At 46.0% G+C, this 23,697-nt stretch overlaps 4 protein-coding genes and 1 long non-coding RNA gene across 8 annotated transcripts; 3 read left to right on the forward strand and 2 right to left on the reverse strand.

Moving 5' to 3' along the window:
- Nucleotides 1-1,988: 1,988 nt before the first annotated feature.
- Nucleotides 1,989-7,521, reverse strand: LOC119767931 (uncharacterized protein K02A2.6-like). The gene is made up of 3 exons (XM_038257953.1): nt 7,279-7,521; nt 4,432-6,348; nt 1,989-4,334 (listed from the first exon to the last, which is right to left on the reverse strand). The coding sequence occupies exons 2-3, from the start codon at nt 6,346-6,348 to the stop codon at nt 2,202-2,204; spliced, it is 4,050 nt and encodes a 1,349-aa protein (XP_038113881.1). The 5' UTR covers nt 7,279-7,521; the 3' UTR covers nt 1,989-2,201.
- A 1,263-nt stretch (nt 7,522-8,784) lies between these two features.
- Nucleotides 8,785-9,699, forward strand: LOC6035958 (protein DPCD). Of its 3 annotated transcripts, none has more exons than XM_038257951.1 (3): nt 8,785-8,895; nt 8,947-9,487; nt 9,553-9,699. In XM_038257951.1, exons 1-3 carry the CDS (start codon nt 8,876-8,878, stop codon nt 9,679-9,681), a joined length of 690 nt encoding a protein of 229 aa, XP_038113879.1. In that variant the 5' UTR covers nt 8,785-8,875; the 3' UTR covers nt 9,682-9,699. The 3 variants fall into 3 exon arrangements, with proteins under 3 accessions (XP_038113879.1, XP_001846066.1, XP_038113880.1); XM_038257952.1 differs by having other exon boundaries at nt 8,787-8,912; nt 8,965-9,487; XM_001846014.2 differs by having other exon boundaries at nt 8,786-9,487.
- Nucleotides 9,700-11,603: 1,904 nt separating this feature from the next.
- LOC119767408 lies at nt 11,604-12,207 on the forward strand. The gene is made up of 2 exons (XR_005277499.1): nt 11,604-11,813; nt 11,870-12,207. It is a non-coding gene; the product is annotated as an uncharacterized LOC119767408 (long non-coding RNA).
- Nucleotides 12,208-13,510: 1,303 nt separating this feature from the next.
- LOC6035960 (40S ribosomal protein S19a) lies at nt 13,511-14,492 on the forward strand. Of its 2 annotated transcripts, none has more exons than XM_001846016.2 (3): nt 13,511-13,604; nt 13,870-13,940; nt 14,002-14,492. In XM_001846016.2, the coding sequence occupies exons 2-3, from the start codon at nt 13,870-13,872 to the stop codon at nt 14,399-14,401; spliced, it is 471 nt and encodes a 156-aa protein (XP_001846068.1). In that variant the 5' UTR covers nt 13,511-13,604; the 3' UTR covers nt 14,402-14,492. The 2 variants fall into 2 exon arrangements, with proteins under 2 accessions (XP_001846068.1, XP_038108164.1); XM_038252236.1 differs by having other exon boundaries at nt 13,594-13,670.
- A 337-nt stretch (nt 14,493-14,829) lies between these two features.
- On the reverse strand, nt 14,830-17,153 carry LOC6035961 (GRIP and coiled-coil domain-containing protein 1). The gene is made up of 2 exons (XM_001846017.2): nt 16,908-17,153; nt 14,830-16,851 (listed from the first exon to the last, which is right to left on the reverse strand). Exons 1-2 carry the CDS (start codon nt 16,981-16,983, stop codon nt 14,915-14,917), a joined length of 2,013 nt encoding a protein of 670 aa, XP_001846069.1. The 5' UTR covers nt 16,984-17,153; the 3' UTR covers nt 14,830-14,914.
- Between the last annotated feature and the right edge of the window lie 6,544 nt (nt 17,154-23,697).

Below are 23,697 nucleotides of genomic sequence, written 5' to 3' on the forward strand. Positions count from 1 at the left end.
CACAACTTCCCAAAGGATTAATATTTCAAACCAATTATAAATTTGCAAAATTAACTTTTGTTGCATTAAACGTGATTTGTGATGCTACCAGGAGTGAAATAATCCATTTAGCTCAAATTTTTTAACTTTTGATTGTTTTTATAAGGCAGGAAAAGGGTGGTCCATTCTGCCCCCAAGTGGATTTTAATTTAACACTTCCACCACCAAGCCTCTAAATGTTTTTTAAGGTTCCGTTGTTGTTTGTATACCTTGGTAGTAGCATCTAGTAACGTTATAAGCATTGAGCAAACTTTTTCAAACAATCCAACTTTTCAGAAAGCTTATTTCAGAACCTCGAAATAAACAACATTTGCGTGGTTTTGTCACTAATTTAAATTTTTGCTTATAATTCGAAAAATACAATGAATTCAAACGTCGTTTTCGGTATGGCGATGCTATTTAACGTCCTTTATAAGACCCTTGCCTTACAGTTGGTCTAAATCCATTCCAAAGCCAAAAACCAAGGGTGGCCCGTTCTGCCCCCATGGTCCATTCTGCCCCCCTGCCCCTACGCCTGCATCGAGGAGTAAGAGCTGGCAGGACAACTAGACGCGGATGAAAATTACGTTTATCTAAACGAGATTTGTGTACATGTACGTACATGTACATGTTTTTATACTTACTCTAGAATTTTTGTTCATTAGTTAGCGACGAAATGCATTTTTTAGTAATTGTAATAGTAATTTTATTTGGCAACGATATCCTGTTAGTTAGACTTTTTATCAGGGCAAGGATGAATGTATTCGCATATTTTATTCACCTACAAATCTAAAGTTTTTTTTCTTAAAAGCTTTAAACGTATGAAACACAATAGCTTATAGGATCGCTAAAAAAAACTCTAGAATTAAGTTTCAAAAGCAGTAAATCTTGCCTTTTAATAAACTTTATTTGATCTTTAAACCTCTAACGCCCAGAGCAGTTTTCTTAGCGTAAAAATAGTAATTGGTTAAATTTAGGTACAATAATGCGGGGGAAAAATCAAACCATCCACATTAACGACCCCCGGGTCTTTTGTGGTCTCTATTGCAAGTTTCTGCTCGAACCTAGGAGTCCGAAGGCTTGAATGGGGAGAGCACCCAAACCTCTTTCTACTCCAAGGAACCTTCCACCCCAGTGTTTGAACTGACGACCTTCGGATTGCGAGTCCAACCGCCGCCAGCGATTCCACCGGAGTAGGCTTGGTTTGGTGTGTTGTTTGTACTTATGGCATGGAGACGACTCCTACACCTGGAAAGACTTAACGGCCTAACAACCAAGGCCGGGACCGACATTTTACTTCCTCATCCGATGGAAGGTTGCAGCAGATGGGAATCGAACCCAGAATCATCCGCTTACAAAGCGGACAGCGTAAACATTCGGCCCGCACTGGGGGAAAAAATATCTTGGCCCAAAAACAATTGATTGATTGATTGATTGATTTTTTATTCGGTAAGAAAAACCACCAAAGCAGTAGCACCAAAAACCTAGAATGATAGAATGATTTGTTAACATACCAGGAGCGACATAATCCATTTAACCAAAATTTCATAACTTTTGATTATTTTTATAAGGCAGGATAAGGGTGGTCCATTCTGCCCCCAAGTGGATTTTAATTTAACACTTCCACCACCAAGTCTCTACATGAATTTAAAGTTCCGTTGTTGTTTGTATACCTTGGTACTAGCATCTAGTAACGTTATAAGCATTGAGCAAACTTTTTCAAACAATCCAACTTTTCAGAAAGCTTATTTAAGAACCTCGAAATAAACAACATTTGCGTGCTTTTGTCAATAAATTTACATTTTTGCTCATAATTCGAAAAATACAATGAATTCAAACGTCGTTTTCGGTATGGTGGAGTTATTTGACGTCCTTTATAAGACCCTTGCCTTACAATTGGTCTAAATCCATTCTAAAGCCCAAAACCAAGTGTGAGGGACCCGTTCGGACTACTCTTCAGAATTAATACCTTTAATCAGCCTTTGATCACAACGTTTATTTCCCGCTTGTTAACTTCGCGTCCGTCGCTGCTAACTGCTCTCTCATGACTCCCTTCGCCGTTCCCTCAGTCGCTCCTCTTCTCCCTCTCCATATTCTTCCTCTCCTCATGGCAGTGCTGCCAGAAAGCAGTACACTCCCCGCGCTGAACCCTACAATCTCCCCTTGTTTAAAATTTGAAAAGCTCAATGAGCCACATAGTCCCGGAACTTCGTCGGTTCTCTTCTTGCCCGTTTCGAACTGGCAGCCTGCTCGAACGACGTGTTCTGCTCCTCATGGTTGATTGGGTACTCTGTCGATCCGGATTCATCTTGACCTTCGTCACCGCTCGCTGGATGGAATGTTTGATCCTCGCTTCCTTTAAGGATTCTCTTGAGATGTCGGACATTCCTGCGGTATTGCACACCATCCTGCGCTGAACTCACCGTCACATCTGCGCCACTCTTCCGGATAACTTCAAATTCTTCCGGCCCAAAATCTGAAGATAGTTTGTTGTCCTTACGCATCCGTTTTGCCAAAACTCGGTCCCCAACCTCAATTTCACTCGTGCGCGCCTTACGCTTCGTATCTGCATAAACTCTACCTTTCTCCTTCTGCAGCTTATCATGATCGCGTACCTCCTCATCAAAGCTCGCTTCACGTGGCAGCTGTGGCAACTTAGAACGGATCTTACGACCAAACATGAGCTCGGCTGGAGAACGCCCAGTGGTTGGATGAGGTGTGGCGTGGTACGAGAGAATATATTTGTTAAGCTCCATTCTCCAATCGCGACCCGCCTCATGAGCGATTTTCATTCGTTTTAGGAATGACCGGTTCTGTCGCTCTATCTCACCATTATGCTGTGGCCAGTATGGTATAGTGTTGACCAACCTTACCCCGACCTCACCACAAAAATTGGTGAACTCCTCACAAGATGCGTTCAATTGAGGACCATTATCGGCTCGCATGGTATTGGGCACACCAAACCGACAGAAAATCTTACTCAACTGTGCGATGGTTTCCTTCGCGGTGGTAGACTTCATTTCACAGACTTCAACGTATCGACTGTAATAGTCAACGACCACCAACAATGTCTCCTTGTTGGGCAGGGGTCCGAGGAAGTCGATAGCGATGTCCTCCCAAGGTCCGCTTGGCAACTCCTTCCTGACCATAGGTTCGGGTGGATCAGGAGAGGAAACGAGAAGACAATCTCGACATCTCTTCACGTATGACTCAACAGCCATATCCATCTTGGGCCACCACGCCGCACTCCGGAGATGAGCTTTCATAGTTCGAATGCCCAAATGTCCTTCATGAGCGATGCAGACAACTCTTTCCCGAAGCGCAGTCGGAACAACAATCCTGTCCGTACGCAGCAGTACGTCTCCAAATCGGCATAACTCATTTGCGACAACACGGTATGCTATTGGCATCTGGTAGATGTTGCCATTGTCAATGCACTCCAGAACATCCTGAATCTCCGGGTCCTCCAGCGATGCTTTCGTGATTTCTTCCCAGCGTAAAGCAACAGCAGTGGCGGCTGACAACGAAATCTGCCGAACGAACAACTCCTCCCTGATGTCAAACGGAACCGGCACTATTGTACTCAACCGTGACAACACGTCTGCTAAGTTCCTGTTTCCGGCAATATGGCTGACCAGATATTCAAAGGCTTGAAGACGGAGTACCCAGCGCTCTATTCTAGCACACGGTCGCGATCGTTCCGTAAACAGATACACTAACGCCTTGCAATCCGTCAGAATATCGAAACGTCTTCCATACAAGTACATCTGGAACCTTTCGACAGCCCAAACAAGAGACAAAGCCTCCTTCTCGGTCTGGCAGTATCTCCGTTCCGTATCGGTCAAGGACTTCGAAGCACAGGTAACTACTCTGCTGTTGCCAGCATCGTCAGTTTGAATCAACAGAGCGCCCAGCCCTATTGGACTTGCGTCAGCCATCACCGTCGTTCTTTGGTCTTTGTTGAAGAATCCCAGTTTCATTACGTCCGCAATTGCATCCTTGATGCGGTCGAATGCCGTTTGGTGCACCACCGACCACACAAATTTGCTGTCCTTCCGTGTTAGCATGCGCAGCGGTTCGTCCAATGTGGCCAGATCGGGTATAAACTTGTTAAGGTAGTTGGCCAGGCCCAAAAAACTCCGAACTTCGGCTTCGTTTTCCGGCCGCCGGAATGATTTTATGGCCTTCACCTTGTCGTTGGTAGGCACGATACCGTCAGCAGTTATACGATGTCCCAAGAACTCGATTTCTGTCAACCCAAACTCGCATTTGTCCCAGTTCAACTCAACGTTTCGTTCCTTGAATCGCCTAAGGACCTAATGAAACAAAATAATAGAAATTCATCGTTTATTTGTCCTGTTAGGTTGATACAGTCATTTCAAGAAACGCGACTAGCACACAAAGTCACATTACCTTTGCAACACGTTCTTCGAGTTCTTCACGACGACTGCCTTCGATTATGACATCGTCCAGGTACCAGAACGCCCCTTCGCAGCCGACAAGAATTTGATCCATGACCTTTTGAAAACACTCCGGGGCATTCACTAGGCCAAATGTGAGACGTTTGAAACGAAATAACCCCTTGTTCGTAATGAACACGGTGATGTCGCGTGACTCCGGGGCCAGCTCGACCTGCAGGAACGCATCCTTAATGTCCAGTTTCGTCCAGTACTTCCCTTTTCCCAACCGTGCCAAGTAGTCATCTACGACCGGCATCGGATGTCTCTCGCGGAGCACCGCTTCATTGACGCGACGCAAATCGAGGCAAATTCTCGGTTCTCCGTTACTTTTTCCCACCACTACCAACGGAGAAACCCAAGGCGCAGGACCGTGTTTGACTTCGATTATATCTTTCGCTAGAAGCTGGTCCAACTTTTTGTTAACTGCGTCTTCAAGTGGGATTGGGACTCGACGGATGGGTTGACAAACTGGTTTCACCTCCGGGTTCATCAAGATCTGAACTTGCACGTCCTTGATCTTGGTGAACGGTTCCATGGCGCTGGCCACGCTGCAAACATCGACTCCGATTCTCAAAATCCTCAGCTCCTTCGATGTGCGATCACCCAGAAGAGATCGCTGACCTCCAGCAACAACATGGAACTCCGCTTGTACTGCTCGTTGTCCAACCTTCACCTCAGCAACAAATGAACCGAGAATTGCCAACGGGGAGTTGCTCGCGTAAGCTTTCAACACCTTCGTGCATCCTTTCACACACTGACGAACTTCCACCGACTTTTGCTTCAAGGACTCCCATACGGTATCTGGAATCAGGTTAACATCCGACCCGGAGTCAACGAGCAGGTCGAGTTCAACACCGCCAACGGTGCAAAGCACAACGTTCGTTTCGTTCCCGGAGAAGAACGTGTAATAAGTCTTCGTTGAGCCGTTGTGTTGTTCCGCTTCCGCTTTGACCTTCGTTTCTTCGACCAGGTGCACCTTCCGAGATGATGCAGTATCCTGGTGGGTATCCTGTCGCCTGATGAACTTCTTCTCTCGCTGACGACAGTAGGGTTCGTAATGTCCCATCTGTTTACATTTGCGGCACCGAATGTTCCTCGCCGGGCAGTTTCGGTCAGTGGACAGGTGGTCGGGTCTTCCGCAACTGAAACACCGGATAACCCGTTGAGGGTATGGAGATGCTTTGTTGCGTGCAAAGTTCCCGCTGTTGTGGTAGGCCGGTTGAAAGGGCTTTGGCCTAACTGTGACTTTGAACGCCTTCTGCTCCGTGACGGGTTCCACAGGCTTAGCATTAAAGTCCTTAACCTGCAGCTCAGCACCTTCCAACGCAACTCCGAGCGTTTCAATTTCGGACAGCGTACGATCTTGCTGGAGAATCCGTCGACGCAACTCAGGCGATGTGCAACCCTCGACGATGACATCAATCAAGAAGATCTCCACGAGAACATTCTTTGTTTCCGGAGCGTACTTCTCGAACCCGCAGTCAGCCACCTGCTGGCGCAACCGCAGCAGAAAATCTGCAAACCTTTCGCCCTCTTTTTGTCTCAGTTGTCTTAGCTTGTGCCGCTCCAAACAGTCTTGACGACACGGTTGAAAGAAACCGTCGAGAGCGTTTATTGCGACGGTGTACCATTTCTTCTTTTTGGTGGATACCACCGGAAAATTCTCACGATCGGGTAGGTTTTCGAATACGCGCTGTAGTTGTGGTCCTCCAAGATGAAGAAGCTTAGCCCGCATCTTCTTTTGATCCTTAATGTCGTACGCATCAAAATAACACTCGAGAGCTCTTTTCCAAATTTTCCACTCGTTGTACAAACGGTTCTTCTCGATCTCCTCACAGCGAAACTGTGGTACCGGCCGAGCGTCCTCCATCTGGAAAAACACAATAACTCCGATTAATGATCGTTTTAAATTCACTTGTATTACAACAGCTTTTGCTAATTCAATAAAAATTCGACATTCTAAATGTCTACGAACGAACATCTGTAACACCCGTCACAGAAACACCCGTGAACAACAAATTGTTGTCACCACTTGTAAAATATTACAAGGACATCTACCCGTGAACAACAATATGTTCACCACCTGTAATGACAGCTACAGGGACATTCTACCCGTGAAGAACTTCAATTCACCACCCGTAACGATTGTTACAGGGACATTATACCCGTGGACAACTTAAGTCCACCACCTGTAACTAATGTTACAGGGACATTATACCCGTGAACAACTAAGTCCACCACCTATAACGACTGTTACAGGGACATTCTACCCGTGAACAACGTATGTCCACCACCTATAACGACTGTTACAGGGACATTCTACCCGTGAACAACGTATGTCCACCACCTGTAACGACTGTTACAGGGACATTCTACCCGTGAACAACGTATGTCCACCACCTGTAACGACTGTTACAGGGACATTCTACCCGTGAACAATCGTTTTGTCCACTCCCTGAAAAGCATCAGGAATCAAACTATTTAAAATAAACACCAAATTCTTATCCTACGTCAAAACGTTGTAGTCATACGTCAACAATAAAATAAAAACAGAGCTTTGAATTGATTGCATCACTAAACGCACTCCAAGGAATGACATTCCGTCACTCAGAGTCTGCTGTCTACACCAGGGAGAGAAAACGAATACATTTACGTCTCTCTCTCCCCTTCTTTTGAAAACACACCAACACACCTTTATGTGAAGAAATCGGCATCTTCAGCCCGAGGCAGCCATCTTGGCAAACCTCAAGCGACCAGAAAAACCGTTCTAACATTCTTAAAATCGAACAAATTAGCTCACCTTTAGTTCACCCTCGTCGCCAGAATTGTGAGGGACCCGTTCGGACTACTCTTCAGAATTAATACCTTTAATCAGCCTTTGATCACAACGTTTATTTCCCGCTTGTTAACTTCGCGTCCGTCGCTGCTAACTGCTCTCTCATGACTCCCTTCGCCGTTCCCTCAGTCGCTCCTCTTCTCCCTCTCCATATTCTTCCTCTCCTCATGGCAGTGCTGCCAGAAAGCAGTACACTCCCCGCGCTGAACCCTACACCAAGGGTGGCCCATTCTGCCCCCCTGGTCCATTCTGCCCCCCCCCCTGCCCCTACAATAAATTTTAGGGTTTACAATTAACATTTAAATATCCCGTCAAACTCCATTGGTTTCCACCTGTGAAGGAGTTTGGTTGATCCTGGCAAGAGAAATCTGAAATGATATAAAAAAGTGCATAGATTATGGCGATAAAGGCAAAATTATAGAATAAAGATAATTGTGTCGGAAAACTAACTTTTTAAACTGAGTTTTAGAAGGGAGCAAAAGTGAAAAAAGAATGAAAAAAAGATTGGAAAACAAAATAGTCTACTATGTAACAAGAGAATCAAAGGATTTAAGGATGTGTTCAATAACAGTGGGTTCATTCAAAAAATCTATTCCAAAAATAATTATATAATTGAGCACCTTTGAAAGATATGCATCTTTCGCCGGCTAATGTTGAAATATTGGGTCGGTCTAATAAATTATGGCTTGTTACGTCACGTTTTTCAACGTACCAATTTGTATGACCCAATCTCACCCCCCAGACCCAATGTCACCCCTGATGACGGTACGTTGTTTTCTTGGAATTCCCGACTCATTGGCAAAAAAAAAACGATTTTTTCCGTTTTTTTTTTTTTGCAAATTATAGGTGAATTCCCAACTTTTACCCGACTAGAGCCCTGTAAACAAAAAATAAATAACAAACGAACCTTTAGACTCCACCAGCAGCACATGGCTTTTCGGAAATGTTCCGGTTCTCCCGTTTAACAAGCCCGTCCACCACTCCTTGCCCGGGTCCATGGACAAGATCGTAATCATGTCCCCCCGTTTTATCTGTAACTTGTCGCCGGTGGCCGGGGTAAATGCGCGCATCGCAAGACACTTTTTGTCCTGCTGCACCAGTGGTGGCCACTGGTCCATCGGTGGATCGATTTGTGGCCAATCTTCGGCAGACTCTTCCTTCGCTTCAACGCCACCGGTGGCAACTAGTTGAGCGTACGTAAACATCGATTTTTTTGGGAAAAAAAAGGCTCGGAAAACTGTTTTAAAATTTACTTGCTCTCACTTTAGGTTTGTTTTGATTTATCGAACACGTTGATTAAAACCTGGAGAAATATGGGTAATATATCTTTATTGAGGTGGATTAGCATGGGGCGAAAATTTTAACAAAGTCATGTACAGATTTGAGCGCGTTGCTCAGGCTCTCACAATTTGACAAGTAATGGAAGCCTCTCAGTGAGCTACGGCACTTCTCTTTAAGGTTCTCTAGTAAACAACATGTGCGTCGCGCGTGGTGGCGGCGCAGAGTTTGTTTTGTTTTGCTTCAAAATCAGCTGCGATTCTCGCCGAAAGAACCGATCTCCATGGCAATCCGGCCGTTCCGGTAGTTTGTTTGGAAAAGTTCACTGCAGTTGTGCGGTAAAATTTGGTAAAGTTCCAGAAATCCCCTCAGAATGTCCTACGTGGCCTGGTTGAGCCGGATTCGCGGCGCGGACAAGTCCTCCGCGATTCAGGGCACGGTCCGCAAGGTGCACTACAACTTCCCGGACGGGGCCGAAATGCTGGAGGAGTACAGCACCGAAACGGGCGTGGTGCTGCGGCGAGCCTGGAAGAACCGGTCGGACCTGCTGCGGAAGGACGATTGGACGGTGGAGTTGGGAGATCCCATCCCTCAGGGATTGAAGAAGGGCGGTGGCGCCGCGGACGGTGGCTTCCTGGTGCAAGAATCTTCAACGGAACCGTTTCTCTCCAAACGTGTCACGCGGAACGCCATCGAGTGGCGCATCCGGAATCTGCCCTACCCGCTGTCCACGTACACGATCAGCTGTGAGGGCGATCAGCGCACGATTACGGTGCGGACGTCCAACAAAAAGTACTACAAAAAGATCGAGGTGCCGGAGTTTCAGCGGTGCGGCTTTGCCCCCAGGCAGGAGGATTTGACCGTGCGGCACCAGAGCCAGACGTTGATACTGTCGGTGGGTTTGCGTTGAGAATCGTTTGAGATTTAATTGAATTTAATCGACTTTGAATCTTATTTTAGTACAAAAAGCCTCCGATTCTGGTGGAGATGGAGAAAGCGGTTCTGGTTGAGCTGCAAAATGTGGAAACTGTTGAGTATGATAACAGTCTTCAGTGCGAGGACCTTCTGAAAGGGTTAATTGGTCAATAAGATTAATTTTCTAGCGGAGAGATACGATTTCCTTTTGTTTTTCGATGATGATGACAGTACCATTTTTTGTATGGACCGCCGCCAAAGTTGGACTTCTATTCGCGAACCAATGCAAATCAATTTTAATTTTAAGGGAATTTCGAGTTTATTTTTGATTCACTTCAGAGATCTCCTTTTCCTAAGTGGGTGGCAATTTTGCGGCCAGCGCCCAAACCGTTTCTTTGACCAGGTGAGGATGGGTTTGGACCATCGTTTTCCAACCAGTCGTTTTGGTCACGTTGACGGCGACGCTACCACTGAGAAACTGCAGCGTTTCCTGCTTCATCTCGTGGTCGTTGTGCATGTCCGCCAGCACCAGCGTGTCCGCCGCGGTCTTCCATCTGAGCTTGGCCATGATGTGGCGCCGGCACAGACTCTTCAACGTTGCGATGTCATACTTATCAGCTGCCGTGTACATTAGTTTGTACCCCGTTGGTTGGTCAAAGTCAAACTAAAAAGTGACGAACTGTCACTTTTTACACGGCGCTCACGCACACTATCAAAACAAACGTTTAGTAGTGTGTGTGAACTCCGTGTAAAAGGGGTGTCAAACTAAAACGTGACCCCGTTCGTTTGACAACAGTTGGTGTCAAACCATCGGGGTTTGAGTGTATAGCATGTAACGTGGATTTGATAAATATCATAATTCAAAAAAATGGTTTTCCCCATACAAATGTATATGGAAAATTAAATCGCTTTGCGCAATATGAGGACTAAACCAATCGGTCCCAAATTTTGGGGAGTTGTTTAGGACCCCAAAAGGTTCTGAAAAAGTGCTGTGCTGGAAAATCGATTTTGATATTACACTCTATTGACGAATTGTACGATCAGTTCCTAGCTGGACTCGGTCACTGGAAACAACCGGCGACCAGTGATGTCAACCATCGCGGCGCTCATTTTTGGTTCGCGGCACATCAGTTACGGAATTCGACAAAATGGTGATCGAAGCATTTGTAGAACTCACCAACAGCAACATTTCTTCAGAACATTGTATAGCTTTAAAATTCATACGCAAAAAGTTACAAGAAGATTTCAGACCTCAGGACCAATGGTTCGCGATGCTTTTGTTTGCCTAACGCATTTTTGATTGTAACTTTTTTTGTATTCATCAAAAATTAACACAATGTTCAGCAAAGTTGTACGATTTGGTGTGTTCTACAAGTCCTTCATACACAACTTTGTCAAATTCCGTAACTGAAAAGCACTACAAATAAAAAATGTGCCGCGAACCAAAAATGAGCGTCGCGATGGTTGACATCACTGCCGGCGACTCAGTCACCGACGAAATAGGCGGCGGGTCAGATGCGGGCATAAAAATGTCAAAATCTTTCCCCCCTCACTTCGGGTCACCATCCAGCTGCAACTTTGTTGACAAACAAACGGAGCACGCGGTCGCATGATGGCGGCATCGAGCCAGAATTAGGGGTGATCATGTGATTAAAAATGAAAGTTTTTTCAAGAAAAATAATATTTTTCCGACCGAATAAAAAAATTGCGAGCATGTTCAAACAATTATTCCTGATGTCGGAGAAGTGATAAAAAAGCAAAATTTTAATCCATAATTTTTCTATAAATTGAATTTTTTCACTCCAACTGGGAACCCCTAGGTCTATCCACGACCGTTTCCAATGACCGTGAGAAGATGCCAAAAAATCCAGCTACGAGCTAAATCCACAATACTTTTACGCCTAGCAAAAGTTATCAGTGCCACTCAAAAATAAAGTTACCGGTTGAAAGGGTTAAAAGTATCCTTTTAAACGGTAGTCGAGGTTTACCCTTTGCAAAAGGGTACATTTTATCCTTTTAAAAGGGTTAAAACTATCCGTTTGATTCACCTCATTGGCGTTACCCTTTTAAAAGGGTAACTTTCTTTACAACAGGTACCACTAGCGCCGCCCTAGTTTCTAAATTCGGTACTTAAATCTGTTTGACGTTTTGGATCGTGCTCGTGCGTGGTGCGTGTTTTTTTAAAGTTTTTTTTAGTTTACCGGTGTTGTTCCAGATTTTGGCCAATTTTGTCCATCTACCACCATTCCGTCGTAGAAGACTGTGACATCCGCACACAGGGGGCATCGAAAATCGCTTGCAATCAAGTTTGTTTTGGTCGGTTTTGTTTTTGTCATTTTGGTTACAGGCGTTCTTATTGCAGAAATATGCCGGTTTCCCGGATGGCTGAATGTGCAACATCCGGCCGGATAGCACACAAGGTGCGTCATCTAACCATTATGATTGACCACATGTCCCAGCCGGCGGAAAATGTCAGCGCGAAGGTGCGCCAGTTGGACGGACCTGTTCGAAATTCTCTTCGAATTGGATGAAGTCCTAGTCGACGTTCATCCCGCGGCGAGCCGATTACGTCGTGATCGCGAGTGCATGGTTTAAACCGAACAGCGCAATACTCAAAGCATGTGATTTACTGAGGATTACTTTTTATTTTGAACTGTAAATATTAATTTAAAACAATAAAAAAACTTTTTCCTGATAAAATCTAATGTTTAAAGAAATTATGAAAAATTACAATAGATGGCAGCACTGTTTCAACAAAACAAAATTGACTCATAGATGTCGCTAGTGAGCGCGCCGCTCCATGACCAGTATCCTTTTAAAGGGTACTGGGCCAGTACCCTTTTGAAGGGTTTCGCCCTCGTACCCTTTCAAAAGGGTGACGACGGGTAAACTTGAAAAAAGGATAGAAAGTACCCTTTTAAGGGTTATTCTGATTTTGAGTGTGCATTTAAATTTGAAATTTATCAATATTTTTTTTTTATTTTAAAAATATTGTAAGATCAGTTTTTAACTGGACTCGGTCGTTGGAAACGACGGTCGGCTCAACGACCGACGAAATAGGCGGCGGCCCAGATGCGGACATAAAAATGTCAAAACCTCTCCTCCCTCAGGGGGCTTCTACGAACTGTCAAACCAATACAAACGCAGCGTTATTGTTATGGAACCAGCCTGGTACCCACTTTTTGGATCGTTTACCCCAAAAAAGTTTGAAATAGGGCAAATGTAACACTTTTTGTCGCACCCTATTGTTAGAAATTCAATTTATAAATAATTTGTTTTTGCCTATTTTTCGAAGAATTACAGTTCGTAAATGAAATGCTTAGTTTCGTAGGTGTTTTAATGGTGGGAAAATCGAATTTTCGGCACTTGTTGTTCGGTCGTAGAGGACGAGGTGCGGCTGGTGCACCGGGTGATTCTGGCCGTTCACAGCTTGTTTTTCCGGGAGTTGTTGTAAGGTGTCATTGTCAAATCAGATCTGAACGCGGCCGAGTTGTTTGGACAGAAGGCCGCTGGGAGAATTCTGCAGAACGAGCAGATTCGAGCGCTTCCTGAGGACTTTGTCTGCAGCTTTCTGTTACGTATATCCTTTTCAGCCTGGTAGTGCTTATCAAGCTGTGTACGGAAAATGCAGGTGCAAGCTCGGTCAACATTGTTCAAAAGACTTCAGATTTCATTGTTTAGAAAAAAGGTTATGAAATAGTGATTAAAATATATGTATGTATGTATGTATGTATGTATGATCCCCATACCCGCAGGCAACTTGGTCCTGGAACACATGTGAGCGCTAGGTGAACAATTCGATCATCTTTTACTCTGTAATCTGTACAAGTTATGAAATAGTATGAAATAGTGATTAAAATATTGAAAAATTGAGAAAAATGCTCGTCGGCTCTACTAGGGGGCCCACAAATGGTTAAAATACCCTAATAATCCAAGCCTCTACTAAACCCGCGCTTCCATGCGCGCCGGATGTTGTCAAAATGGGTTTGACAGCTGGTCACATAATAAAAGAACACTCCCCTAAAACGCGAAACGTCAACCGCACGCCATCTTGCGCTCTCTCCATCTCTTTTTCCGGTTGCCCTCACAAGTGCACGGTACGGTTTTCACACTTAGAAGCGTAGTTTTTCGGCAAAAATTGCCCGTAAATCCGCCCGGACAAGGTAAACTTTTGGTGGAATCGACGCCGTTTGGGGTGGGGATCGTGTGATTGGTGGAAAATTGTGTGATTTTAGTGATTTTTGCGGGATTTTCGTGCGGTCCACCAAAAGTTGCGCTTGTCGAGGTTAGAACCGAATTTTGTACACAACAAAAACTGACCACGGATTTGTTTCTGCTTGGTTCGTTCTCTTCCCCGTACAGATGCCAGGAATCACCGTCAAGGACGTCGACCAGGACAAGGTTGTCCAGGGTGTTGCCCTGTTCCTCAAGAAGTAAGTTTGGCGAAAATTTGCGAATGCTTCTGTTTACTAACGGTTCGTTTTGCCCTTTCAGGTCCGGCAAGCTAAAGGTCCCGGACTACATCGACCTGATCAAGACGGCCAAGTACAAGGAGCTGGCCCCGAGCGATCCGGACTGGTTCTACGTGCGCTGTGCGTCGATCCTGCGCCGCCTGTACCACCAGAGCCCGTCCGGCGTCGGTGCCATCACCCGGATCTACGGTGGCCGCAAGCGCAACGGTGTCCGGCCGTCCCACTTTTGCCGTGCCGACGGTAGCGTCGCCCGCAAGGCCGTCCAGGCGCTCGAGCAGATCAAGCTGATCGAGAAGCACGCCGACGGTGGCCGCAAGCTCACGAGCCAGGGCCAGCGCGATTTGGACCGTATCGCGGCCCAGATCGTGACGAAGCAGCGTGCCGCCCTGAAGAAGGAAGCGGCCACGATTGTGCTGGCGTAAAAATAAAGAAAAGTGGTGTCGGAGTGTACGCGCGCGCGTGAAGGATGTATTCGATAAGTTAAAACCATTAAAACGCTGAAATCCACACAAATCTCTGGCGTTGTGAGTGTTTAGTGAGTTGGAGAAGAAAGAAAGAATTCCATCAGGTGGGTTGCTCTAGGTGGCAGTGGAGTCAAGGAGTTACCGAGGATCGGTGGATTAGTGCGAAGTGTTGCGCTTCTTGGAATAGTTTAGGGTTAAATTAGAATGCTTCTGATAGCATTAATTACTCTTCGGATGGTAAGCTAGGTTTGTGGTCTTAACATCGAATAGGGTGATGCAATTGGTTACAAATTCTCCATTCAACTCAGATAAGCTTCGATCAAACTGTGCAGCTTTAAGTGATGTTGGTAGACAAAAGGCTTTTCGAAGTAATCAACTCAACTCCATACGACATAACATGCTATAATTTAAACCTCTTCGTCACACTCACACGACACTGTCCACAGTTAATATTTCCTCCTGGTCCCGCGTCTACCGCTTCCCCCCATCCACCGTCACAATCGACGCCATCTCCGCCGCGCTAAACTTCAACACGGCCGCGATCGCGTTGATCATGTGCTTCTTCCCGTCGGCGTCCTGCGACGTCAGGAAGCTCAACACCACGTTCTTCAGATACTCCAGGTTGGCGCCTTCGCGGGACTTGCAGCGCTCGAGCCGATCGATTTGCTCGTCCAGGTGGGCGATCCGATCGTGCAGTTCCTCCTGGGACGCGATCTTGTCGTGCAGGGCTTGGCGGAGCGCCGCTTCGGCGTTGTTTTTGGCGGTCCTGAGGGCGGTTATTTCGATCTCTTTGCGGGCCAACTCGTGGGCGTAGTGCAGGATGTGATGCGTTTCGGGGTTCGAGTTGGCGTCCGTTTTGAAGACCGAGTTGAGGGCGTTGATCTTTTTCGAGAGGGCCACTGGGAGGTTGTCGACGAGGTGGTCCGGGTCGGAACCGTTGGAATGTTGCTGCTGTTGGCCGCTGGAATCGTGCATTAGAATGTCGAAGGACGTCCGGAGGGACTTGATCTCTTCCTCTTTTTCCTCGAGCAGTTGAAGTGATCGTTCGCGTTGTTTCTTGAGCTGCTGCTCCAACTGGGACAGTTTGGACTTGAAGTCGGACTCGAGCGCCGTGATCAGCTCCTGCGTGCGAACCTTCTCCGTCTTGATCGCGTTGTTATGCTCGATTAGCTTGTTTTTATACTCCACCTCCAGGTCGTCAATGTTCGCGTTCAGAACTTTGATCTTCTCCTGCAGCGTCTTCGTGTTAGTCTTGTGAATCTGAATGTTTGCCTTCAACACCTCGTTCTCCTTCAAGCAAGCTTCAAAATTCCTTTCCAAACTCCTAAAATCCTCCAAACTCGTACTCTGCGCCGATACCACACTCTCCTCCACTTGCACCGTGAACAAACTCGACAAATCCAACGGATTCTCCAGCTTCGCATTCTCCGCCAGCAGCAAGTTCTTCATGTACCCGATCTCCTGCACGATCCGCTCGACGTTGCTCTCCTGGCTGATCCGCCTCGTCCCGCCTGCACTACTATCAACCGCAATCTTCGAAAGCTTGTCCTTCAACTTGCAAATACTGTCCTGATCTTGCTGCCGAAGCCGGTCGTACGTGCCGACGACCTCGCTGAGTTCGGCCAGCCGGGCTTCCAGGTTGGCGACCCGTTCCTCGTGCACCTGCTCGAGCTTCTTGCTGCGGTCCTCCGCCACCAGGACACGTTTCTGTTCCGAGCGGATCGCAGCCGCGTGTTGACGCTTAAGATTCTCAATTTCGCCCTGAAATTGATGCAACAACGACGACAACGCCGCATTCTCCTTCTTCGAGCTCTCGAGCAGCTCCGAATGCTGCCGGACCCTCTCGGACTCCGCCTGTGGCATCTCGTTGACCCGCCTGTCGGAATGTTTCTGGTTAAACTGAATCTTCAAATCACGCAGCTGCATCTCCAGCGTTTCGTTCAAATGTCGCTCGTCCAGCAACTGCTTCTGCAACTCGCAAATCATCACCAACTGACCGTTACATTCCTCCTCGCGGTCCTGTTTCAACTTGCTCTTGCAGTTCTCCAAATCCGTCTTTATCGTGTAGTTCAAACCCTTAATCTGCTGCTCCAAGTCCCGGATCGCGCCCTCCTTCTCCGCAATCACGTCCCGCAGCTGCTTCCGGTCACTTTTAAACGAGCTCTCCATCCGTCCCTTTTCCGCCGTTAGCGTCGCGAGCGAGTTCATCAGCGTTGCGACCTGCTCCCGCAGGGCATCGTCCCCGCCATCACCAGCCACCGACTGCTGTTGCTGAGAGGAGGAGGACACTTGGCCGGAAGTTGCGGACGAATCGGTGGCGACATCCTTTCCGCTGCCGGTGAACGCGGCCAAACTGGACTCGAGGGCTGTTTTCTCCTTCAGAAGGCCCTTGTACGCGGTGACCACGTCTGGGAGGTAAATTAAATTATTGCAAATTTTGTTGTAATTAAGTATTTATAAGTACCTTTGAGGCGTTTTTCGTAGCGCGAAAGTTGCTCTTTTTGGGAGTTGACGACGGCTTCCAGGTCTTGGCGTTCCATTTTGCCACTCTCGTTGGAAGGAATGTTTAGCAGAAATAATAACTCAATGTATTACAGCACATTCTCAAACTTTCGATAAGTTTTTACGGTCTAATTTGGTTTTAAAAACTGGAACGTAAAATTTTGCACTATTTTTGTACACGCAACAACATTATTATTTACTTTCGGTTTGACAGCTACCAGTGATCCCGTCCCGCTCTGAAAAAAATCTGCAAACTTTTGGTACTGAATTCGAATTCAAGTGGCAAAGGGGGAGGACACTTTTCATTAATTTATGCCAGTTGTTTTGGCCTGGATAAAGACCGAGTCTAGAGTTATTTTTTCCTTTATTTGAATTTGAATTTTATTCACGCAGATCAGGCGCAAAATAAGGCATATTGCGCGTATTCCCGAAAAAGACACGCGGCAAACCAGCCTCAAAACGACGCGCCGCACTTTCGGCAAATGCGCGCTGTCAAATCCCATACTGTGCGTTTTGTTTTTGTTGATCTTCTTCTTCGAATTGCATGGCATTGTTGCCGGAAATGTTCTTTATTGCACCAAAAGTGTAGAAAAACGTTGGCAACAGTGTCTGCGGCGTGTACCTTCGAAAGAAACGGACAATATTTGAAAAAAAAAAAAACAAAACGTTTTGTTGATTTGAAAATCAAGATCTGTTTAATCAACGCTAAACGTCAAATCAACTTTTTCAAAAGAACAAAAGATTTTTGTGGAATTGAGAAAATCAAGGTTTGTTTCAACGCAAAATCGGCGTTGATTATGTTCTGTTGAGCGAGTTGTGGCGCTATAACCACGGCAAATAGTGTCCAGGGCATTCGTGGAAATACAATGTCCCATCCTAGAGGGTCCCGGAGTACCAAACCTTCTTAGCATGGTGCTCCCAACGAATACAACCAAATCTCGGAGCGTATGGTGGTGTGTCCCCACGCTTCTTCCTCCCCTGTCGATTCAGAATTGTGTTGTTGTTCGAACACTCCGTGCTCAAACTCAACCCAATTACGAGTCATCTCTGCGATACGGCTTTACGTAGTAGGCCTGGCCGCTTTAACGCTTGTGTTGTTTCAATGCATTCCGATGCAATGGCGCACTACAAATGTTAATAAATGACAAGGCTAGGCGTCATCTAACCTAAGGCACTCTCCAGGATCCCTTCGAAAGATTGGCTGCGCTAGGGTCTGATTAGATTAGATTAGATTAGAAAATCGGCGTTGATTATGTTCAACAAAAATGTTGTTGAATCAAACCTCGTACAGGCTGATTCTACAAAATATTTTTCTGCGTGTTAAACTCAAACTATACTCAACCCCCGGTTGGTCACTTTTTAGTTTGTACATACCACGTTGGTTTGACAAAGTCAAAATAAAAAGTTACGAACAGGGTTGTTAAAATATCAATATATCAGCTCTCAGCAACTACAATTATCCTGCCTGAAAATTCCTGCTTCAAATACAACTGCTCTTCTCTCCTCATTGAAACTCTCAGCGCCGAACAGAGCCGAACACGTTTTCGTGTTTACCCACTCGCGATTGACATTTTCCTTTTCTATCTCATTCCCGCTTCCACGATCATCCTACCGCAACAGCGTTTAACCACAAAAGCCGCCACAAAACCAATTTCGCAAACGCAGTTTAACGGGACATCATGCGTGGTCGGCTCCTAATCGCCATCTCGCGGTCTCTCATTGCAGTTTTGAAGTTTGAAGTTTGAACGTCCCAGATGTCAAAATCGCGCAGTAGCACCAACATTAGAAAATAAAATGTGGATGTCATACATGGCATACTTTCTTCGTAATGTTGGCACCACTGCGTGATTTTGACATTTCGGGCGTTCATCATTCGAACGCCATTTTCGCTTAAAAATCTGGATAGAGATTCACCAGTGAGAGCGCATAGTTGAGGAAAAGGGGAAGAGTGATAGAGAGAGAATGACATCGCTGAGAATCACGAGACACAAGCTATAGTGACGGCCGCTATACTCTCGGATATTTTTGGTGCAGAGATAATCTATTGATAGCTTTTTTATCACTCATTTGCAACACTGGTTACGAACTGTCACTTTTTACATGGCGCTCACGCACACTATCAAAACAAACGTTTGGTCGAGGGGAATAGAGTTATCTACGTGCGCATGTATTGCGTATACGTACACGAAAAAGATTGAGGTTAAATTTTGTACCCGCCAGCAAAACAAATGGTGTGCTAGTGTGCGTGAGCTCGGTCTTAGATAACTCTATGGCACGCGTTTGGTAGTGTGTGTGAACTCCGTGTAAAAGGGGTGTCACACTAAAAAGTGACCCCGTTCGTTTGACAACAGTTGGTGTCATATCATCGGGGTTTGAGTGTAGTTTATAGGACCTTTAAAAAAAACTCTAGCTTTGAATTTCGTTTAGGAACCATACACAAATCACGTGGACCTAGACGTGGACACTTTTTGACAAAGGACTTTGTCTTAAAGCTCTATCTGCGGTGTCAATGCAAAATTTTTCGAAAATGTAGCGTTACCGTCGCAAGCCCCCGGCGTGACATTCTGTTTCTGTTGCGTAGATGCCGTGAAAACTATTTAAGCTAAAAGTTAGCCTCTGGAGGATTTAGTGTCCATCAGACTTTCATCAAAGACGGACCTTACGTTGGGAATTTTATTGCTCACACACACACACGCAGGTGGTGCACGAACTTGAGAGGAGGTCCAAGAAGTTATTGACGGTAGCCAGAACGGTCCCCGGAATACTGAAATGATCGGGAACAAATTGGTAGGATATCGGCCACACCCGGAGTGGCCAATGCCCTGTGCCATTTACGGAACCATACAAATTTGGGCAATATGGGTATCAAAATTCATGGTGTTTGATACTGGTAATGAAAATGACCATTTTGGCAGGATTGGCCACACCCGGAGTGGCCATTGCCCTGAGGGAAGGTTCTACCGGGAGGATATTTACGGAACCATACGACTTGGGGCAATATGCGTATCAAAATTCATGGTTTTTGATACTGGTGATGAAAATGGCCATTTTGGCAGGATTGGCCACAACCGGAGTGGCCATTGCCCTGAGGGAAGGTTCTACCGGGAGGACATTTACGGAACCATACGACTTGGGGCAATATGGGTATCAAAATTCATGGTTTTTGATACTGGTAATGAAAATGGCCATTTTGGCAGGATTGACCACACCCGGAGTGGCCATTGCCCTGAGGGAAGGTTCTACCGGGAGGACATTTACGGAACCATACGTCTTGGGGCAATATGCGTATCAAAATTCATGGTTTTTGATACTGGTGATGAAAATGGCCATTTTGGCAGAATTGGCCACACCCGGAGTGGCCAGTGCCCTGAGGGAAGGTTCTACCGGGAGGACATTTACGGAACCATACGTCTTGGGGCAATATGCGTATCAAAATTCATGGTTTTTGATACTGGTGATGAAAATGGCCATTTTGGCAGAATTGGCCACACCCGGGGTGGCCAGTGCCCTGAGGGAAGGTTCTACCGGGAGGACATTTACGGAACCATACGTCTTGGGGCAATATGCGTATCAAAATTCATGGTTTTTGATACTGGTGATGAAAATGGCCATTTTGGCAGAATTGGCCACACCCGGAGTGGCCAGTGCCCTGAGGGAAGGTTCTACCGGGAGGACATTTACGGAACCATACGACTTGGGGCAATATGCGTATCAAAATTCATGGTTTTTGATACTGGTGATGAAAATGGTCATTTTGGCAGAATTGGCCACACACGGAGTGCCCATTGCCCTGAGGGAAGGTTCTACCGGGAGGACATTTACGGAACCATACAAATTTGGCCAATATGGGTATCAAAATTCATGGTTTTTGATACTGGTAATGAAAATGGCCATTTTGGCAAGATTGGCCACACCCGGAGTGGCCATTGCCCTGAGGGAAGGTTCTACCGGGAGGAAATTTACGGAACCATACGACTTGGGGCAATATGCGTATCAAAATTCATGGTTTTTGATACTGGTGATGAAAATGGCCATTTTGGCAAAATTGGCCACACCTGGAGTGGCCAGTGCCCTGAGGGAAGGTTCTACCGGGAGGACATTTACGGAACCATACGTCTTGGGGCAATATGCGTATCAAAATTCATGGTTTTTGATACTGGTGATGAAAATGGCCATTTTGGCAGAATTGGCCACACCCGGAGTGGCCAGTGCCCTGAGGGAAGGTTCTACCGGGAGGACATTTACGGAACCATACGACTTGGGGCAATATGCGTATCAAAATTCATGGTTTTGACAAAAAACTTTGTCCAAAGGGCACTGTCTACGGGTGTCAATCCAAAATTTCGCGAAGCGAAAGTGTAACGATGTGTGTAATTGTTTAAACGCTTATAGCTTCCACCCAATTCAAGCAATCTGCATGCTTTATCCACCAAACGAAAGGGGAAGTCTTGAATTGCAAGTAGACTATTTCACAAAGTTGATAAAACTTTGTTAAAGTATTCAAAAGTTAAGATGAAAATAAAAAATGAATGCAGGAAAAATACCGGCTGCTGATTGGCTGAGAGCACTTAGCAAATTTTGCATCCTCTCCTGTTTTCGTGGAACTGTCACGCGAGAATGTTGCACCACTGTTGCCACATTTCATGCGAACTATTTAAGCTAACGGATAGCCTCAGAAAAATTCAGTGCCTTACGAGGTTTCGACAAAAGCGGATCCACGGTGGTAATTTTATTGCTCACACACACACGCACACATTGAAAGACACAGTTTGTGCACTAAATTGGGAGGAATTCTATTCTTATGAAGATTGTAAGGACGGTCACCGGACCAGAATGATTTGGGGCAATGGGCTTGGGACCACATTTATAGGATATTGGCCACACCCGGAGTGGCCAGTGCCCCCGGGAAGGTTCTACCGTGGAGACATTAATCGAACCATACGACTTGGGGCAATATGGGTAGGGACCATCCATAAACCACGTGGACACTTTAGGTGGGGGTAATGGCGATTGTCCACGATCCATACAAATTTCTTTTTTTGTATGGTCAATTGTCCACGAGTCAGTTTCAAAAACCATGAATTTTGATACCTATATTGCCCCAAGTCGTATGGTTCGATTAATGTCCCCCCAAAAGAACCTTCCCCAGGGCAATTGCCACTCCGGGTGTGGCCAATCCAGTCAAAATGGCCATTTTCATTATCAGTTTCAAAAACCATGAATTTTGATACCCATATTGCCCCAAGTCGTATGGTTCGATTAATGTCCCCCCGGTAGAACTTTCCCGAGGGCACTGGCCACTCCGGGTGTGGCCAATCCAGTCAAAATGCCCATTTTCATTACCAGTTTTAATAACCATGAATTTTGATACCCATATTGCCCCAAGTCGTATGGTTTGAATAATGTCCCCCGGTAGAACCTTCCGAGGGCACTGGCCACCGGGTGTGGCCAATATCCTATAAATGTGGTCCCAAGCCCATTGCCCCAAATCATTCTGGTCCGGTGACCGTCCTTACAATCTTCATAAGAACAGAATTCCTCCCAATTTAGTGCACAAACTGTGTCTTTCAATGTGTGCGTGTGTGTGTGTTAGCAATAACATTACCACCGTGGATCCGCATTTGTCGAAACCTCGTAAGGCACTGAATTTTTCTGAGGCTATCTGTTAGCTTAAATAGTTCGCATGAAATGTGGCAACATGGTGCAAATTTTGCCTCCTCTCCTGTTTTCGTGGAACTGTCACGCGAGAATGTTGCACCACTGTTGCCACATTTCATGCGAACTATTTAAGCTAACAGATAGTCTCAGAAAAATTCAGTGCCTTACGAGGTTTCGACAAAAGCGGATCCACGGTGGTAATTTTATTGCTCACACACACACGCACACATTGAAAGACACAGTTTGTGCACTAAATTGGGAGGAATTCTGTTCTTATGAAGATTGTAAGGACGGTCACCGGACCAGAATGATTTGGGGCAATGGGCTTGGGACCACATTTATAGGATATTGGCCACACCCGGAGTGGCCAGTGCCCTCGGGAAGGTTCTACCGGGGGGACATTATTCGAACCATACGACTTGGGGCAATATGGGTATCAAAATTCATGGTTATTAAAACTGGTAATGAAAATGGGCATTTTGACTGGATTGGCCACACCCGGAGTGGCCAGTGCCCTCGGGAAGGTTCTACCGGGGGGACATTAATCGAACCATACGACTTGGGGCAATATGGGTATCAAAATTCATGGTTTTTTAAACTGGTAATGAAAATGGCCATTTTGACCGGATTGGCCACACCCGGAGTGGCCAGTGCCCTCGGGAAGGTTCTACCGGGGGGACATTGATCGAACCATACGACTTGGGGCAATATGGGTATCAAAATTCATGGTTTTTGATACTGGTGATGAAAATGGCCATTTTGACAGGATTGGCCACACCCGGAGTGGCCATGGCCCTGAGGGAAGGTTCTACCGGGGGGACATTAATCGAACCATACGTCTTGGGCCAATATGGGTATCAAAATTCATGGTTATTGAAACTGGTAATGAAAATGGGCATTTTGACTGGATTGGCCACACCCGGAGTGGCCAGTGCCCTCGGGAAGGTTCTACCGTGGGGACATTAATCGTACCATACGACTTGGGGCAATATGGGTATCAAAATTCATGATTTTTGAAACTGGTAATGAAAATGGCCATTTTGACCGGATAGGCCACACCCGGAGTGGCAATTGCCCTCGGGAAGGTTCTACCG

This window comes from Culex quinquefasciatus, chromosome 2, assembly GCF_015732765.1.
Source record: "Culex quinquefasciatus strain JHB chromosome 2, VPISU_Cqui_1.0_pri_paternal, whole genome shotgun sequence".
Classification (NCBI taxonomy): domain Eukaryota; kingdom Metazoa; phylum Arthropoda; class Insecta; order Diptera; family Culicidae; genus Culex; species Culex quinquefasciatus.

Coding starts and splice junctions, on each gene's coding strand:
- LOC119767931 (XM_038257953.1), bottom strand. CDS start 6,348: ATGGAGGACGCTCGGCCGGTACCACAGTTTCGCTGTGAGGAGATCGAG. Junction 4,335..4,431: donor TCGAAGAACGTGTTGCAAAG/GTAATGTGACTT, acceptor TTGTTTCATTAG/GTCCTTAGGCGATTCAAGGA.
- LOC6035958 (XM_038257951.1), top strand. CDS start 8,876: ATGGCAATCCGGCCGTTCCG. Junction 8,896..8,946: donor ATGGCAATCCGGCCGTTCCG/GTAGTTTGTTTG, acceptor AATTTGGTAAAG/TTCCAGAAATCCCCTCAGAA. Junction 9,488..9,552: donor GCCAGACGTTGATACTGTCG/GTGGGTTTGCGT, acceptor ATCTTATTTTAG/TACAAAAAGCCTCCGATTCT.
- LOC6035960 (XM_001846016.2), top strand. CDS start 13,870: ATGCCAGGAATCACCGTCAAGGACGTCGACCAGGACAAGGTTGTCCAG. Junction 13,941..14,001: donor GTTGCCCTGTTCCTCAAGAA/GTAAGTTTGGCG, acceptor TTGCCCTTTCAG/GTCCGGCAAGCTAAAGGTCC.
- LOC6035961 (XM_001846017.2), bottom strand. CDS start 16,983: ATGGAACGCCAAGACCTGGAAGCCGTCGTCAACTCCCAAAAAGAGCAA. Junction 16,852..16,907: donor CTACGAAAAACGCCTCAAAG/GTACTTATAAAT, acceptor TTTACCTCCCAG/ACGTGGTCACCGCGTACAAG.